The sequence below is a fragment of the Polypterus senegalus genome, chromosome 13, assembly GCF_016835505.1.
Source record: "Polypterus senegalus isolate Bchr_013 chromosome 13, ASM1683550v1, whole genome shotgun sequence".
In the NCBI taxonomy this organism is placed as follows: domain Eukaryota; kingdom Metazoa; phylum Chordata; class Cladistia; order Polypteriformes; family Polypteridae; genus Polypterus; species Polypterus senegalus.
In genome coordinates, this window is record NC_053166.1 from 126,210,653 (window position 1) to 126,231,031 (window position 20,379).

General features: G+C 36.7%; 1 protein-coding gene across 4 annotated transcripts in view; it reads left to right on the forward strand.

Annotated features, from left to right (window-relative positions):
- The first annotated feature begins 594 nt into the window (after nucleotides 1-594).
- Nucleotides 595-20,379, forward strand: part of axin1 (axin 1) — a 124,252-nt gene continuing 104,467 nt past the window's right edge. For 2 of the 4 annotated variants that reach the window (XM_039776405.1, XM_039776407.1), the window contains exons 1-2: nucleotides 595-750; nucleotides 10,359-11,327. In XM_039776405.1, coding sequence (XP_039632339.1) covers nucleotides 10,453-11,327 — 875 coding nt within the window. In that variant the 5' untranslated portion in view covers nucleotides 595-750; nucleotides 10,359-10,452. Of the gene's footprint in view, nucleotides 756-10,358; nucleotides 11,328-20,379 lie in introns of all 4 variants that reach the window. The other 2 variants (XM_039776406.1, XM_039776408.1) reach the window with 2 other exon arrangements.

Consider the following 20,379-nt stretch of genomic DNA (forward strand, 5'->3'; position numbering starts at 1 on the left):
CAAGGTTGCAGGTTTGACGGCTGTGCCATCCTACATACTAGTGTACTATATAAAAGGAAAACAGAGACAAGAATAAACTGTAAATAGCACCAAAATAATGACATTACCGGAACATAGTTAGGCCATCTGTGTACAATGATCATAGCGAACTCTTCTGATTAAACATATAAAATGCTACATCCGTTGAAACGTAACATTATTTTAAACACTTACCCAATTCAGGCTCGCGGAGAGCGGGTGTCTATACCAGCAACACGGGGCATGTAAAATACTATCTATTAAAAACACATCTTGAAGAGCACAATGAAGTGATAATTACCCTAAAAGCAATTGTGTGGGAAGAGTGTGTGATTCCAAAGAGGCTTAACACCGTTTAGCAGCGCAAGAATCATACAGCAGCAGAGCAGTGATTCCAGTTTTAAGTCAGCTTTCATTCAGGTGTCACTTTTTGCCGATCCTAACCCCGCCCCCGTCGCGTCCCTCTCCCAGTCATGTGCTGTGCTTGCAGCGCTGAAACGCGGGTGGCGCTGAGGAGCAATTTCAGGCTCAAACATTACAGACACACTCTCTCTCACTCACGCACACACAGAGTCAGAATGAGAGAGTGAGAGACAGCCATGGGGAGGAGGACGGATTGTTTTCTTTGTTATTTTTAAACTCTTACAACTCCGTATCTATGACACGATTCGTAAGGAAATGTAAACGCCGGGTTTCCCGATGTGCTGGAAAACGGGGAGCAGGCTTTCGCAGGTACGGTACGAAACTTTTTTTTTTCCTCCTCTACACCCCCCTTCCCCTTTTTACGGGATTGCGGTAGCTAAGGATTAGAGAGAGAGAGAGAAAAAAACGTCGCTTTTTGAAGGAGGTAGTGCTTGATTGTAATTGAGAACAGAGTCAATCACCCTGAGCACAGCGATAGCTGAATAGATATTCTTGAATGTAAATATGTTCAGTTTCTCGTGTAGCGCGATCGGCGGAGCCGGGGGCTTGCAGGGGAAGAAGAGCGGAGGCAAGCAGCTTTGAATTGCTCCCGACGCGTTGTTCGGCTGCGGTAGAGGCGCTCCTAAAGTTGTGTCCTAGTCGGCGGGCTTGAGGAAGGGCCTGTGGCTCCGCGAGGAGAGCGAGAGTTTGTTTCTGCCTCGCCTCCCTCCTCTTCCCTTCCCCCACACGCGTCTCCGAGAGGCCGAGACATGAATGCGCTGTGAGGCTCACTTCAAAGCGCGAGGCGGGGGCGCGGGTCACAACATCGTGCCGGTGCCAACCCGGCGGCATACCTTTCACACCCGTCCCGCGGCACGGCCCGGCCTGCACGAGGCCAGCCCTTATTTATTCCTGAAATGTTTTATTTTGAAGCATGGATGGTGAAATCTGTAGGTAAACGTTGACATGTTTTAATCCAAACTATACAATAAGTGTTGGGTGTGAGCTCCCCCCCCCCGTTACAAATAGCATTAAATACACAGATCGTTTCATGCATCTAGAGAGGTTTCTTTTCTTTTTGGGGAGAAGGCGCTCGCTTTTTTGATCTTTTGGTTGGCTGACGATTTTATAAGTTGCAGATGAATATCCCGCCCCCCTCTCTCTCTCTCTCTCTCTGCTTCCCTCTCTTCCTCCACTTCCATTCTTTGTGGAAGAAAGTTTGATTGCGTTTCTTTTGCCTTTTAAGCAAGCTACTTAAGTGTGCGTGTGTGCCGGAACTCGGCCACTTTGCCGTGCATTTCAACGCATTTTAACATGGGCAAACCTAAACTTTCTCCTTAATGTGCCAATCATAAACAAAAAGGTGTTTTATTTAAAGAAAACGGATTTATATCGTGTGTCGGGGTGCATTGATACCCGCTTTCTTTCTTTTTTTAAGATGCCTTTTTATCCAGGCGTGTTACCTGATTCTTTTTTTAACTATTTCTATTTGTGCATTTCTGAAGCCTTTGACATTGATTCTTTTTTATATGTAGCGCCTTATCTTTGGTGATCTTAACAGAAAGGCTGCTGAAGTCTTACTCTGCGTGTGGTTGTTTAGCATGTTTTATATTAGTGATTACATTACACGTATCTTTTTATTTCTCTTACTCTTGCCCAGTGTAAAATAAATAAATAAATAAAAACGGATCCTTTTACCAGCCTTAAACATGTTTTTCCGGCAACCTCCTGTCTTAGTTTGCTTACATTTAAATGTACCTTCATTTGTCTAGATAACTGGTTATTTCCTGTAGATTAGAACCTTTGCGTGTGCGTGTTTTTGTCGTTATTTCCGTTAGATTTATGATTTCGAAGCACAGTTATTTTTTATCCACTGAATCCTAGTTTTGTCTTTTGGCAACTATACATTTATTTAATCTATAGGGTTTACAATAACGTAATGCCTATATGATTATCTTTACATTCGTATAACAACACGCATGTCATTATTACAGACAGAAAATGTGTGGGGTTTCACGCAAGGCTGTTTAATTTTCGAGTGAGTCGTCGTTATCATTTCTTAAGGGGAAAACACTGTTAACCAAATGACTTGTATAACTCAAAGGGTAATTTACAGATATTGTTGGTTTTAAAATTTTGGTATCCTTCCATGGCCTAACATTTGAGACATGCACTAGTTCCTGCTGTGTTGATAAATTCAAAATTTTGGAGCTTCTTCTGAAAAGTGATGGGGACTCAATTCCCGATTACATTTTTGTGCGATGTTTTAAAAGAACCCACTTTTGTTCCCGACATTATTCTGTAAGGTTGTCTGATACTTTGTCTTGTGTTTTTTTTATATCTTTTGCTTACTACATTTAATTCTCTTTTAGTATTCATGTTTGGAAGAGGGTGCTTTCTGCATGCCTGTAGCTTAATATGATGACCAATGTATCTAGTCATTTCGTTTTTTTTAAGTTTACAACAATTTATAGCTTTGTTTAAATCACGTTTTACAGTTTCGAATCATGCTTCTTATTTTCAGTTCCCTCGGAAATATTTTGTACCTTTTTATCTGTGTTGCTAAGTAAGAACATACTGCTTTTTACCCCCCAAAAAAACACACAACATTTTTCTCTTTTTTTCTGTTCTTTCTATAGTGTATTGGTTGTTGTAGCTGTTTTATGACATGTAGATTTAATGGTGATTTGTGTTTGTTTTCTCTTCAGATATTTTTTTAAGTCACTATGTGTCTCTGTTCATTTAACATTTAATTTTTTAGCTGGTTATTTTTTGTAATGGCCAAAATACTGTTTGCCATCTTTCTTTGCATCTTTGTATATAGCATTTCACATTTGAGTCATATTTTTTGTGGTTTCTTTTAAAGATTTGCACCTGAGCCATTGGTTACGTTTATAATGTGTAATTTTTCATATTCTGCAAAAAACCATCATTGTTTTCACTTTGTCTGACAGATAAAAGGGTTTAAGATTACATTTCTATGCTTTAGTTTGTGATTTGTTATCTGTCTCTAAAAAAATACAATATATGTTTGAAGAGCCATTTGATTTGCAGTCTTTCATTGTGCAAAGTATACAAATAATTTAGTTTGCTTTTTTTCATCATGTTTTGTATGTATGTGGCATTTATTAACAATTGATTACTTAACCTCGGTTAAGTCTCCTTATTATTGCAAATAAAGATGAAAGCACCCAATAAAAAGCACTTGAAATGTAAGCTGGCTGGCGGTTATTTTTATTTATTTTTTTTCTTTTTCTATTTCTGTGGTTCCCAACATCTAAGCAGTGGAATCGCCACTGAGCTTACAGTATCTGCTGAGTGTTGGGATCAGCTTGAAAGAGACAGTGTTGTGTTTTTTTAGTCAGCAGGAACTCTTTCTTGGTCACATATCAAGCTGAGTATAATGTAACACATTGGACTTTTTAAACAGGAATGTTGATCCACGCCTGGGTCCCAGTTGTCTTAATTTTCTGCAGAAAGTTTTTTCTTTGATACATTATTTTTGGGGAAAAGGAGATATTCCTAATAAAAATGAACAATGATTTCATTTTTTCCTTGTTCAGAATTTTTACTTTTAAACTAGTATGGCATTCCACTGAATTAATAGTGCTGACTGCGGCTGTATGTTTTGTCTATAATTGCATATCAGTTTTAATGCTTTTGATAAAATATCACACATTGTTGCATTACACTTTTTAATCATGCTTTGGAAAACTAAGAATATTAAGCTTTAGTTGCAAGTATTGCTTTTAGATTTAAGCAAATGTCCAGTGCAAATATTTTTGTGGCCTTTTGACAATAAATTACACGAAAACACAGTTCGGTGAAATTAGGCAGACTGTTTTGAGCAAAGTTGTGATGTAGTACTATGTGTTTTGTTTTATGTCGGTTGTCTTTCATATAGGGAAAAAAATACCAAAAAAAAAAAACCTCAGCCACACTTAATGTTTTTGAAATCATCTGATCTAGCAATTTGTCTTACCTTTCTTTTTATGGTTGGTTTTCTGATGTTTGGAGAAAGCTTGTGGATTAGATTTGTGTTTCAGCTACCTAAATAAGATATTGTTTTATATTTATCTACAAGTTAAGGTTGTTATACTGCTTAATCATGGCACTGCAGGCTTGCAACATGTTACATTTTGATGATCACATGGAGTAGTACCTTTTACTGTACTGTCTGTATTTTACAATAATAACTCTATAAACATATTTATTTGTTTGAAGTTCGCTGCAACTGAAATGTTTCCATATAACCTAGAGTAACAAATTATTTCAGTTGTAGTGGTAGCCATGTAGTGTACTCCTCTCCCTGTTGGTTGCACAGATCTGGGTATTTTTTATTGTTAGTTGCTCTTATATAAGCACGTCTTATTCACCTTGTTAAGGTGCTTTGATGTTACTGTTTTACAAGAATGTTTAATTTTTTTAATTACTTTTTTCACTGATGCAACAACACTGCTGTCTATTTAAAGCATGCAGTGACAAGAGGTTAACTACAAAAGAAAGCAAAAAAAATGTAATAGTGCATATGCCGGCCTTCGTCATTTACATTTGACATCAGTTTTAAATGCACAGCTGCCTTGTGCTTGGTTTTGCCAAGGTAGGCTACATCAGATCATGACCCTGAATTGGAATAGGTGGTTCAAGAAATATGTTTTAATTTGTAGTGTTGTAGGTATGCATTTGTGGTTTCTTAGGCTTTTGTTTTGTTTTGTTGAGTTTACACTGAAGTTTTGTTCCTTTGACAATAAATTACTTGCAGAATATGTTGTCATTTTTAGACAGTCTATTATAAATACTGAGTTTTTTTGTAATAGCCAGTGTTTATTCATTTACAGTGATTTTTAAATCAATTGTTTTATCTGTTTTACCTTTGGAAATGAAACCATACAACAATATTCAATACAGAGTTACTCTGCACAGCAACTATATTTTGATTTGATACCCAGCAGACTGTTGTAATGGGATATAATGTGTTCATGTCTGTTACACCAGTGCCTCTGGAATGGGGAAAAATCTTTTTTTTCTCTTATATACACTAGAAAGTAAAGCCTGCTCTTGGAACAGGAAACATGTGATTCCTTTGATCTCTTTAGAAACTACATTTTTTCCCTCCTCTTACACATTTAAGGTCTGTCAAATTTTAACTGTTTCTTGTCTTGCTTTTTTTTAAACTTCCTGTCAGGAAGAAAAGGGATTTTCCTCATTATATGAATTTTAGGCAGAAGTCATGATTTATCTGTTTTTCTTAGTGTATATTAATTATAATAATAAACCACACAGCAACTCCTGGGTGGATGCCTGCTGCAGTTTTAGGTTGCTTAGCAACCAGTAGACCTGTATGAAATTAGATCTTCCAATATCCTTGGCTGGTTGAGTAAAAAACATTTTAGCCATGGTGGACTATCAAAATGTGATTGGTTAGCTTACCAGCTTATGATGTACAAAACTGAATCCACTCTCCTTTTTATGTTTGCTGCTTTTCTAACCTGGGCATTTTTAGTTTGCTTATTAGTTTCATTCATTTACATGCCTTTTTTGTCAAAACCAAGCCTAAGCATATGATACCTTACTGCAGAGCAGAGAATTAATAGTCTTCTGCAGTAGATTGCATGCAGGGCTCCCATGTTGGAGCCTGTTTTTGAGTGACGTTTTGAGCTTGAAGCTGTGAGGGTGGGTGTCGTTTTGCTTAAATCTCCCCTACATTTCTAATATTACAGCCACAGTGCACCTTTAATGAATAACAGCAGGAAGTCATCTATCTTTCTAACAGGAGAATAACTACACAAAAGCTGACAGGTATAGATATCGTCAAAAAATATGGTTTTTAGGAAGTAGGTTGGATACTTAAGATTCTTTGCCTGAGGCATTAAATCGAGAAAAATGTAATTGTTTTATTTATTTATTTTTTGCTACATTTTCTTTATGGAAAAATGTTGCTTTATGCAAATAAGAGCCATTTTTGTGTGTGTGTTTTAACGCGTGGGATGAAAATGAGTAAATGAAGGACCATAAAAATGATAGTTTTATTAAAGCTGGAGGATTTTTATTTTGGCATAAATTGTAATTAACAATAAGACCATCTTGGTATCTTGTTTTATCTGCTTTCCATATGTGTACCATGTGCACACTCTTTTATGGCCTGGTAAATTCTTCATGACTTAGTAAGATGTTTCACATGTACAGTGCTTTTCTTTTCCTAAACTGAACTTGCCAAAGCTTTGCACACCTACAACTATTGTGCAGTTTTGCTGTGGCAGTGATTCTGACCGGGAAGCGTTCCATGCCACTGCCTCATGTTCTTGTTTTGTATTGTCCTGTAGTGCTTTAAATACCCTTTCAGATGTGCAACAGAGGCAGAAAACACACATGCTTGTTTGACAGTTCAAACTAATCCATTTGGTGGATAATTTTTAAATGTATAAAATTAACATTTTGGTGTTTTTAAAAAACTGACAATAAATGTTTGGAATGCATGTTAACATTTCTTTTAATTGAAATGTGTCACATTAATTTCAGAATATTTCTAGACTTTTTTTTTTTTTTCCTCTCAAAGTGATTTGCTAAACCATTAAATGGATGTTCTCTGGTTAGTTAAACAGGATTTCCGTGATTTTTAAATTTTTTTTTTTAATTGTAAATAATTCATATTGTCATTTACAGACTTAAAATGGTGAAAACATCAGATATGACACCTTGAGGAATAAAGCAGTTGACAGATGGTCCATGTCAGGTCACATTTTCATTTCAGCCTAGGAAAATGGAGTATGCTTAACGTTATGTGTTGGGAGCTTTGTGTCATAATTCTAGTATGAAATATTAGTTTTCAAATGGTTTAATATAAAGACCACCTCTCCTTCAGATCATTATTTTTATTTTGGCTTAACCGTCAGTCATATTGCAGTCCCCAGTAATGAAATTTCAACATGCAAGATTAAGTTCTAAAATATACAGTTTGGCTTTATGGTCATGGAGAAATAATTTTGCATTCTGTGAGTTCTAGTTATAGACAAAATCTTTGTACTTTAAGTGTACATTCTATGTGTTTCACCTTACTTGCTCCTACTGATGCTTGGAAAATGCTACAAGACCTTCCTAAAAGAATGCTTTAAGCATTTGGTCCAACTGGTGTACAAAGTAATGCCATTGCTTAGCAGGGCATGCCTCCTTCCAAAGCTTATCTGAAGACATGCTGCATTGTTCCCAGCATTGATCTTTCTGTTAATAAATGCATGAAAAGAAAACTGCTGGGCCTTTCATCTGGGGCAGCAGTCTTTCTGAGTCGATTTTCCACATTTCCTAACCATGCTAGCTTTGTGAGGAAAGTTCTACTGGGTGTCTGACAACTGGCACACCTGATCAAGCCTGTCAGAGTCACAGCTTTCCCTCTCTGTCTTCAACTTTGCAGATTTCCATTTTTGCACTGCATGCAGTATACTCAATGAATTGTCCAAATTTGGCAGAAATGTTTGGGAGAGTGCTTTGCGTACAGAAGCAGAAGCCTTAGGCTTTCATGTTACAAGTAACAGAGGGTGTTCGCACAAGTATGCTGGTTAATGGTATAAAACTCAGGCTGCCGCACATGAAGCCTACCGCTCTCAATTACACTGACATTGTTCTTCACTTTTAATGACTGAATGAAGCTTTCCATGATGGAAATGCAAAACCCCTTATGTCTGAATTCACTGTTCTTCACTTCCACAACTATTTTTTTTTAATAAACAGTGCATTAAAAAGATCTGTGTCTTTAATAAATACAAATTATAGCAATCCTTCCCATTTGGAAGTCATGTAGGTTTTGAATGAAGAGATGTAGCAAGTCACCTATGGTAATGGCTTTCATCCTTCGAGACAGTAGTGTAAGGTGTCATAGCAGTAAGAAAATATTGCATTGGCCAACAATCCAAAGCATCTGATTTGTTTGTTTGTTTGGTTGTCTGGAAATAAAAACTTGCAGTTATGGGTGTCCAGACTACTGTTTTGTCCACCCCAGTATAGGGTAAGTTTCTATGTCATGCCTAGTACTTCTTTGATCAACACCGAGCAACCCTAATTTGAAATAAGCAGGCCAGAAAAACGGTGCATTAAGGCCATTATAAATAGTTAGCCCTGCCATGGAGTAGCAATTGGCTTAAAAAGAAATATAGTAGATATTAAAAGAGAATGTTCATATGAAGTAAATCTGTATTATCAAGACATCTCTCCTGCATTTTTAGCCCCGGGTTAATTTTCAATTCAGGTTAATTCTCAAACCATAGACCAAGTACAGAAGTAAGAAAATGAGAAGCATGAATAAGCAAATAGTTTGGTAGGAGTTTAGTGTGCCACTGAGGAAAAAGCAGATTCTGTGAGCCCTTGAATGAATCAAAATTACAGCAACTCAAAATCCAAGAACCACTGAACTCTCTTCCTTACTACCCATGTTTTGTCATTGTTGGCAAACTCCAGTTTTAATCATGAATTTCTGCATAAAATATTAATGATGTACAAATAACACTAATACACATGCACACACTTCTTGGTGTCAACCAATTGAGGGCAGCTATCAATTAAGCACTTAATTAAATCCCACCAATTGCGCAAAGGTAGCATTTAGCCATGCATGCTAAATTCTTGGCTCGGTATGCACTGTACCCTTTGGCATCAATTTGTAAAAATTTGTGGTGAAACATTTAAAATTGTGAACGGTTATGGAATGCTGTTCTTTAGCTAGTTGCAGGCGACTAATATGCTGTTTCTCCATTGGAGGTCTATATGGGAACAATTTCATTTCATACTATTTTTATGAGAAGAATTAACTGCAGTTGTGTATTCTGGTATGCACACTCGCATGTAGAAGTGTCCTTTGTTCACCACTGTTCTGTACTACTAAAGATTATGCATGGGGGAACATTATTTCTTTATATTTTATGTCTTTCATTAGAAGGGCACATATTTAAGATTTTTAAGGCAAGATGTATAGATATGAACATCAAGTTAGCTTAAAAGAAAAGTTTTATGCTATGAAATGGTCAGGCACTTTCACATCAGTGTGTCCTTAACCTATTTCAGCATTTTAAAAGAATGCAACAGAACCTTTTTTTTTTTTTTTAAACTCCTCTTGAATACAAAACTCTTGTGGAGTGAGGATTTAAAAAAAAAAAAAAGTCTTTTCTAGTTTTAGATTTAACATGGATTTTCACAGGGTCTAATAGAATGACAGTATTAACTTTTGACTATGATTCCCAGCTAATATAAAATTTAAGCTTCTCTCGTCACCCAGCTGTTTGTGTTTCTCTTTTTTTTTTTTTTTTTTTTATTCTTTCACAGATCACAACATGCTTTATCTGTTATTATATTTTCAAGTATGTTAGTCATGAAATCAATTGTTGAGTTTGTTTTCCCCCCAGCTATATAAAAAAACTATATAAAAACCCCACTACCTTACAGTATTGTTAACCATCTGAACCAGGCTGCTCTGGAAGGTTGAACTGAATCCTACACAAGGATGTGCTTAAGCCACTGCTTAACCATTTCTCCTCTAAGGGGTAGAATGTTTTCCTTGGCCTGTTTAGGATCAAAAGTGGGAATAGATACCTTAGTTTTTTGCCGAAAGCAGCAGTAGGTTAATTTTTACATTTGAAGTTTAATCTGTCATCTGTTACACACTCATATGTGTGTGTGTGTGTACATTTTAGCTCCCTCCATGTGCCCAATTGACAAATTGCATAATGTTATAGTGCATATTGTTGACAAATCTTGTTTGAGTGCATTTACTTTTCAAATAAAACGTAATAAGATAGCTGTTTGAGTAAATTGATTGATTGTAATGGTATCTGCTTCATGCCAATATTACTCTTTAGAAAACTAGCAGAGAATTAAGTGACCTTTTGTTGTTTTAGGTATTGTGTTTAACAATTTTTTTTATTGAAACAATTTTCTTTCTGTTTACTTAACAGGAGGAATTGCTCAGAAGCACTACTTTCAGTATTCTGGATTTAAGCATTCTGGACTTTAGACAGGACTGGATTTGGACAAGTGAAAATTATAAAAATGAGTGTGAGAGAGGGGTATCCAGTGGATCTTGGGGCCAGCTTCACTGAAGATGCCCCAAGGCCACCGGTGCCAGGTGAGGAAGGTGAATTTGTATCCACAGATTCCCGGCCATATAATTCCAACTTTTACTGTTCAAAAAATGAGTCTCTTAAAAGTGAGCCATCCACAGCAACTCCGAGGAGGCCTGACCTCGACCTTGGTTATGAACCAGAGGGAAGTGCTTCTCCAACACCCCCCTACCTGAAGTGGGCAGAATCCTTACACTCTCTATTGGATGACCAGGATGGCATACATCTTTTCAGAACTTTCCTTAAACAGGAGGACTGTGCAGATCTGTTAGACTTTTGGTTTGCTTGCAGTGGGTTTCGAAAGTTGGAAAACAGTGAAGGGAATGAGGAGAAAAAGCTTAAACTAGCAAAAGCCATTTATAGAAAATACATTTTGGATAATAATGGCATAGTTTCAAGGCAAATCAAACCAGCCACTAAGAGCTTCATCAAGGACTCTGTGTTAAAACTGCACATTGACCCTGCAATGTTTGACCAGGCCCAGACTGAAATTCAAGCCATGATGGAGGAGAACACCTACCCAGTGTTTCTAAAATCTGATATTTATTTGGAATACACAAGGACAGGAGGGGAGAGTCCAAAGTTGTACAGTGACCAGAGCTCAGGCTCTGGGACGGGGAAGGTTTTACCTGGATATTTACCAACACTAAATGAAGATGAGGAGTGGAAATGCGACCATGAGCCTGAAGAACAGCCTGAAAGGGATCCTACTCCGACAAATAGACTGACTCAGAAACTACTAATGGAAACGGCTTCCCAGCGAGCAGTCACAAACAGGAGATACCAAGACAGCCGAGAGTACAGGTAATAAAGATGTGGCTATTACTTTGATTACATTATGACAGCTGTGGCTTTAATGGTTTTGATATTTAGATGCATTTTGTTTTTAGTGCTGAAGTCAAAATTATTTTAAGGCTTTTACATTTTTGCTGGTGGCCATGTGTTTATATATTTCTAAAAAAAAAATATGAATCCAGAGCAAATGGTTAATTTCTATCTGACTTTTTGCTTGTTATAGTGGTTGGCATTAACTCTGTGTGAAATTTCGTTTTTGTGTGAATCTAATGTCAACTGTTATTACTCTTTATCTTATGTAAAAGTGGTTGATGGGGACAGTAAACCTCTTTGTTCTGCAAATAACTGGAGGGTGGATCTTATGGGATGCAATTTTAGGGTAGTAGAACAGCTCTAAAATTGCTCGGAATGCCTTTTTTTAAATTCTACTAGTTACTCTGACAAGGTTGATTTTCAACAAAGAAACCTGTAAGTAGTTATGGAATAGAATTGGCCAGAAAGCATGCCAAGAGGACACTTCAGGAATTACTGGTTTCTTATGTAGGCACCCCAAGAAGTCTCTTCCTATTTTTTGCTTAACTACATTACACATTGACCATTTGCTTGTTTAGGGATCTTGTTTCACTGATGTTAAGAAAATGTTAACTTTAACCTTTCCCTTCTTATCTTATTATTATAATCTGCAATTTATCTGAGTGTATTTTAGCTATATAACAGATGACTTAATCCTGTACAGTATATAGAAGAGTTAAAAAATACAGTTCTGTGATATTCAACAGCTTCTTAGAAGTAAAGGTCATTTTTCCTTTGCCACTTTCAGTCAGAATTTTGAGATGAAGTTAGATCTATTATAAATGTTTCTGAATAAACCAAATGCCAATGTTACTTTTTTTCCTTTCTCTATGTTTAAGATATGCACAAAATAAATGTTTTCTTGGGAATAAAATTACCTTTGGATTTCAATTCAAAAAGATGTTTTGCTGTCCCTAGAACATGTTTTGAAATTCTTTGCAAATAAATTCAAAATTCATCTTCCTTTCAAAGTTAAATGAGATGTCAAACAAAATGACGCGTTTCATTGGCTAATTAAAAAGAGTGCAATATGTACATCTTGCCTGAAGAAGGGGCCTGAATTGCCTCGAAATCTTGCATATTGTAATGTTTTTCGTTAGCCATGTAATTTTGCTTGACTTCTCATTGCATCCATAATGGCTAACACGATACAATACCCTACTGTTTCAAAGTTAAAAAAATCACAAATGCAGTGGTATTTCTAGTTAATTCATACTGCGTACTATACTCGCTTTTAAATTATCCTTGTCTATATTTTTAATACATCTGCCAGTCTGAACTTTATATTCTCGTTATCTGTTATGTCTCTCAGATTATTATTCAACCAAACCTACCTCACATGGACAACTGTGAATTTAAAATCATTCAGTTAATTGTGACATTAATGATGACTTTTAGCAGGACATTGTAAAAAAAACTTTAACATTAATTACTTTAGTTTTTTCTTAAAACAACATAGTTTTTACATTTTTAGTAATACTTGTAGAAGTGAAATAATGCTGTATGCCCAGTGTATAGGGTGGTCCAGATCTAATTAAGCAAATTTCATTACGCTATAGCTTATTAAGTTTATTACATAGAAAATCCCCCGAAAAATCCCGGACCATCAAGAAGTGTGCAAACTGATGACATGAAGAATTGTCTTTGCGCCTAACTGGAATCGTCCCCGCATAAATGAAAGTCATCCAGACGATCTGAATCTGCATAATTAGATCTGGACCACCCTGTATATAATTATAATCAAGTTTATCCACATATGGACACATGATGTAAACTTAGTATCCATTTGCACCAGGGAGTCCCAAAACCTTGTAATGTTAAGACAACACTTTGAACCCGTATTAATACATATGTTGAAATGTAAATGTTTTACAACCAGTTGTCCACATTATGGTATACAGCACACCCCCAAAATATGCGGGGGTTATGTACCTAGAAGACCCACGAATTGTGAAAAACCGTGACTTTTGGATGTGGTTTAAAAATGCCTTTTAAATGCAAATTTTTATAGTTTAAACCCTAAATACAGTATGCCCCCAAAGCACTTTAATTTCATTGCAAACTCAGCTTAATGCATCCTTCAATATAAAAGCGGTCGGGATTGTCGTTCCGTCCCGTGAGTGCTACGCAGGCGTGGAGTTTCACACACGCCCCGTCCATTTTGCAATGCACGATGGGATTTGTAGTTTCGTTTTTCCAGGTAAAAGATGATTTTCCACTTCAGACTGTGCAATATCTTCTTCTTCTTTCTTACTATATAAAAGCGGTCGGGATTGTCCTTCCGTCCCGTGAGTGGAAAGTGTAGCGGTATTCCTCTTATCACAGACTTGCTACTTGCAGCTTGCGGTACGAAGCGACATGATGTGAGCAGAGTTCTGGAGCTCCCATCGTTCCCTTGCTTTTGTGCGCGATGCGCTGGAAAAATAGACAAAATTATGTCTCTGGAAATAATTAATGTTGATGGAGTACAAATGCCTCACCGCGTAGTAAATATCAGGGGGGTTCAAAAGGGCGACCTCAAAATAGAAAAAAAGTTTAAATTTCATCACAAAAATAACAGAAACTACAAGTATTAAAGTAATACTGCTCAAATGCAATATAACCAAATTAATGAGTTTGTATGAAATATCAAATTGATCTACATATTGAATTGCCTTAAGAAGTGGTCAACTTAAAAGGTGGGTCAGCTTAGTTAATACATAAAAAATGACCTTGATACATTACCTAAAAACAGAATTTAAAGGTAAACCCATATACTGTACAGTACTGTACTGCTATGTCTCCTGCGGTGCTAGAATGTAAAATACTGATGTTACCGCTATACGTATTGTAATTCATGAAAGCACATTTTCTTTGGTATGCGCTGTCGTTTTCTTTGTTATAAGTAGAGTAAATACATAATTTAATTTAAATAAAATACAGTAAAATGTACAGTTACTCACCAATGATGAATGATATTGATGATGAAGCTGAAGTAGCTTTGCAGTACGATGCAGAGGATTTAAAACTGCTTGGGTGGCGCCTCTTCAGGAGGAGTTGTATCTTTGGACGGGTCTTCTGGTGGGGTTTCGTGCTGGCATTTCTTTATAGGTTTCAGGAACATAGTGATGGGAAGTTGCTGTAGTTGTTTCTTCATGGTAGCGAGGAGCGTTTTATATGTCTGAATTGCAGAATCGATGCCATTATTAACTGTGAGAGCCCAAGCCATATAGAGATCCCATGGTTCAATCATCCCTTATAAATCACTTCTGAAAACGATCAAACTATCCCTTACTGGCTTGAAAATCTTCAGGCTGCCGTGCTCTTGATGGTTCTGGTTGCAGTTCTTCGGTACCTTCTACATTGTCTCCTGTACCAACTGCTGGTACAATTTCTGTGCTTTCTCACAGATGATGTTTCCGTCCAAGGGGATTTTTTTCTTCCTGCAGTCAGTGATCCACAATGCCAAGGCAGATTCCATACTGACAATATATATAAATATATATATATTTTTTAACTTTTTTGGCACTATCGCAGATACTTACAGATACGATACTCCAGATCACTGGCTTCGTTCTTCTTCATTTAGCGTACAGTGCTTTCATTAATGCCATAGTGGTGCGCTACTGCAGCATAACTTTAGTTCCCAGAGCAAATCTAGTAGTTCAGCCTTTTCCTGGTTTGTTTTAAACTTCATCTGGGGCTTAGGCTCAGAGCCAGAAGCCTTAGAAGTTGCAGGGTGTTTCAGCGACATCTTGTGCGTTTTTAAGAATAACAAAATGAAAACAATAATAAAATGGAAAACACGAGGGCGCTCGGCTTGAGACGCGTCACAGGGCAACACTCAATCAGCAGCAAGGAGAAATGAATAACACTCTTGGATTGGCTACTTTCACCATCCCAAACCGTGTTTCCCTCAGAGGTTGCTTACTGCTCTCTCTATAGCACTGTATTGCCACGAAAAAAGCCATAAATTGAGGAGGATCTTTGCTCTTTCCGCTCACAATTAATAGTTAGGTTTTAAGGAAAAATCCATGAATGATTGAGTCCGCAAACCCTAAACCGCGACTTCACAGAGGTATACTGTACTGTTTTTTATTTAATTTTTTTTTCTATTTTTACTGAACCACGATGAAGCCGTAAAACTACACAAACAAAGTAAGCAGAGTTAGCACGTTTACTTGTGCGTCAATAACCCAAATATTTCACAGAAACTTCTAAAATGGCATAGAAAACCTTATTCCAATTAGCGGAATCGGGTTATTGGCATCTAAAAAAAAAAAAACTTGATTTAACAAAGGGAGATACAGTATCTCGTTGAATATTCAGATTATGTGACCACTTAAACCCTTGACCGGGGTACCATTAATGATTTTGTAGTCTCCACATGTCCATTGCACTCTTTCACACTGCAAATGTATTTGCTTCGCACACACTTTCAAATTAAATTTACAGAGTCAATTATTCCTTGTCCTAGATGAAATAGTAAATCTTATTTCATAAATCGGTAAATTAGTGTTGATCTGTGTGTACATGCTGAGAGCAGTAGGGTAACATGTTAAAAGTGTTGTGCATTATTGTAGTCAGATTACATTTTAAAGTAACTAGTACCCTGATGCAGTACTTATCTTATTGAAGTAAAAATTCCTGTGTTGTAATTTCAGTAGCTCTAGGTGTAAGGCAAGAAGCAACAGAAACCTATAAGCAAAGTGTCAGTTCTTCCAGGCTGATGAAGTGTAACTTTTTTTTGCACATTGTAATGATGAAACGATTTGACTAAGGAGAACTCCAGAAGATTACTTGCACATGTAAATATAGATGATTGAGAAACGAGTTTTCTCCCTTAACTAGGTTATTCATCTTAACCCGATTATGTGTGCGCATGTAAATGTACTGATTTTGTGGTTTTGTTTTTATATAAACTTATTTTTGGGAAATGCAAGAATATCTGTAGCTGCCACTCTCTTTAAATAATTAGACCAGCAAATTTTGATGTGTAATATATAAAAAATATTCAGCCACAACTGTGTGTGGTGTGTGGTGTGTTTTTTTTTTATATTTATTTCGTGATTTGGCTGTCTGTCCAGCCCGCTGTTTAGTTTCTTGTGTCTTTATTACAACTAAACCCAACTCAAATATTTTGCATATTATATGTTTGCAGTAGTTTGATTAGTTTATGGCATGGTGAGCTAACAACTTTCTTAACTTTATGCTGGAGGCAGGTAGTGATTGTTTTTGACTACTTACAAAAATTTGATTTGCTACAATCTGCTCCATGCATACTATAGTCTTGTTAAACATGTTTTTCCTACGTTTGATTGCAGTTACTACTTCTTCTTTATTCTTAATTTACTGGGCAAGCTGGGTCCCATGTGACCATTCTGTTGCAAGGAGGGAATAAACGACCTTGTAGGAATCGCAAAGACATCAACACTAGGTGTAATCGCCTTTTTTCATTTTATGTATTGAATTTGAACAGGGCATCACTGATTTAATTACTGATTCATAGTCATTGATGAGGTGTATATTTATTGTTTGTTTTAATGCTCTTATCAAATGTTATGTTTATGAACCTTTTTCTGGTGGGTACCTTTCAATGTGTGATGGAAGCCAGTTATTTATTACATTTGCAATGTTTAAGAAAATAAATATGAATCTTTCCAGCATGTTTCCTTTTTAAGGATTATGGCATTTTGTTTAGCAATTGCTTAGCTACACATTTTTAAATTATTCTGTTCTCTATGGGATGTCTGTGTATATAATTAATAGGTAACATTTATGTGGACATATGAAGTTACCTGAAAGAGTGAGTGATATCACAATATGGTCTGCATCTGTGTTAATGATGACCACATATTCTGATATTGCTTGCATGTGGCACCGTTGTTGCCTGTGGTAGGGAGAGCCCACTACTCCCATTAGAGCAGGTTTGAAAGAGGGGGGAAAAAGACTAGTTAGTCCCTAACAGTGTGATGAGAAAAGAGCAGCCAACTGTCATTATTAAAGGATGGAGTTTATAGAGGAGGAATATTTGTTACTTTTATTATTAATTAAACCTTGTTAGGATATAATTTTGTTTTGACAAGTGATATCATAAATAAGTGTGAATATAGTTTGGTTTATCAAAGAGGTCTAGAGTAGCTTTCTTTGCTTCTGAATATTAATAAGTGAAAAATCAGAACAACCCAGGAGATGATCTGCTTGAGTACTGGCAGATTCTGGTTACTTTCCTGACAGTTCTTGTAGCCTCTCTCTTTGATTTATGTCAGTTTTCATAAATTCATTTATTTTTTTGGTACAATATTAAATGTTTGTTACTGGTTGAGAAGATTTGGAGTTCTATCAGTATTTATTATGTAATTGAGGTTTGTTTGAATATCTTGATGGTGCATACAGTATGTGAAGATTTTTCCATCAGGGTTTCTCCTCACCTCAAATGTATGTGTAGACACAGTTAACTTCTCTAACATATTTTAACTAAGTGTAGCATATTCTGCCTCCAAGGCCTATGTTTGTCATTCTGTTATTTCTGTAAGTTTCTGTAATGACTAACGAGTTTGAAAGCATTTGCATATACTAATAAAGGTTTAGGTACTTCACAGTAATGAAAGAAGATTTTAAATTTTTTACCTGTGCTGTGTATTTTACTGTTAGGATGGAAACTGAGCAGTGCCACAGTAACATTAAGAAATGTAAAAAATTCTTAGTTTTTTTTAAACATACTCTAGCAACAGTATATCATGCCTGTATGTTCCCACAGGATAATATAACGTAGCAGCTGGTGAAAATTTGATAGAGAAAATATTTTTGTATTAAACAGTTAATGCTTAACAATATTCACCCATGTAACTTTTCCTAGGGTAGGGGTACTCAAATCTGTAATTGTTGGACAGCAGTGGCTGCAGATTTTCTTTCGAACTATTTTTGCAAGTAGAAGCCAGGGCTAGCAGACTGGAACTTGGAAGAATGAAAGCATTAACAAGTCGTTTAGTGAAATACCAAGACACACCTTTATCACATTGTAGGTTTTTGGTTTCTGATACATTATCCATGTGTTTTAGGGCCATCAGAGCAAACTTCGCTGTTCGAATATAATTTACATTTATTTAAATAAAAGGTGGTCTTAGAAATCAGAAAGCTGTCATTTGATTGTTGATGATTGGTTGTTTACGCACTCTAATTTTGGCATCATGATATTCCAGACTGACTGTGCAAATCTGCAGTGTTTTACTGATCTGTTTTTACACTTCCACGATTAGCCTTTTCATAATTTTGAAAAGTTAATTTATCCTTTATTTGTAAAACTTAGTCAGACCCCTTCACACTGTTTTTGCCAGTCCAACTGCTATACTCTTTCCATCCACAGATATACTCCCAGTAGTTTTTCTAATAACTTCTCCTGTGCCCAAAAAGTATTGTTTTGCATCTGATTCTGTTCCATTTACTCTTATACCCAAAATCCCTGACTGTTTAATGATAAGAATTTCTCAAATGGCAAATGCCTGCTATACTTTTGATTTTTTTTTTATTCTTTTTTTCTTACAATGCTTTAAAACTCTCAACTTTAAAGGGCCTTGTCACCCAACACACCTTGTCCCACAATTAATATCTGTCTTAAGTGGCTGCTGGTTTGACACATAATACCTAAAACAATGAGGTGTAATTGAAAACATTCAGGCCACCTTTAGTAAAATATTGCTGTATTGCTTTAGTAAAATATTGTAAAAGAGAAAAATGTAGACAGATTATGCAGACACTAATTTGATACTGTGGCAATCCTGGTTTTCTGGTTGATTACACAGGTGCTAGTTAGGTTTTTATCCTGAATGACGTTAGTAGGCCTAGGTAAAAAAAATATTGATTGTATTTACCCCAATTAATCGTTATTTTTCATTTAAATGATTCAATATTGATCAACATCTTGTGAATCTCTATCCTGCTAAATTACTATAAGTAGATTTTTTGCTTATCTTCATTTTTGGCATCTGATCCAGTAGTAACATGTTGTTATGGCTTTCTACTTCTTCTTTTGGCTGCTCCCATTAGGGTTTGCCACAGCAGATCATGTTCCATATCTTTCTGTCCTCTGCATCTTGCTCTGTTTCACCCATCACCTCCATGTTCTCTCTCATCACATCCATAAACCTTCGCTTAGGCCTTCCTCTTTTCCTCTTCTCAGGCAGCTCTATCCTTAGCATCCTTCTCCCAGTATACCCAGCATCTCTACTCTGCACATGTCCAAACCAACGCAATCTCGCCTCTTTGACTTTGTCTCCCAACTGTCCAACTTGAGCTGACTCTCTAATGTACTGATTTCTAATCCTATCCATCCTCATCACACCCAGTGCAAATCTTAGCATTTTTAACTCTGCCACCTCCAGCTCTGTCTCCTGCTTTCTGGTCAGTGCCACTGTCTCTAACCCATATACTGCTGGTCTCACTACCATCCTGTAGACCTTCCCTTTCACGCTTGCTGATACCAGTCTGTCACAAATTAGTCCTGACACTCTTCTCCACCCATTCCACCCTGCCTGCACTCCTTTTTCACCTCTTTTCCACAATGTCTGTTACTCTGTACTGTTGATCTCGGGTATTTAAACTCATCCACCTTCGCCAACTCTACTCCTTGCATCCTCACCATTCCACTGACCTCCCTCTCATTGACACACATGTATTCTGTCTTGTTCCTACTGACCTTCATTCCTCTCCTCTCTAGAGCATATCTCCACCTCTCCAGGGTCTCTTCTCCACCTGCTATTGCTACAGATCACAATGACATCAGCAAACATCATAGTCCATGGGTCTCCTGTCTAATCTTGTCTGTCAACCTGTCAATCACCATTGCAAATAAGAAAGGCCTCCGAGCCAATCCATGATGTTATCCCACCTCCAACTTGAATGCATCCGTCACTTCTACCGCGGACCTCACCACTGTCACACTTCCTTCGTACATATCCTGTACAACTCTTACTTACTTCTGCCACTCCTGACTTCCTCATACAGTACTATA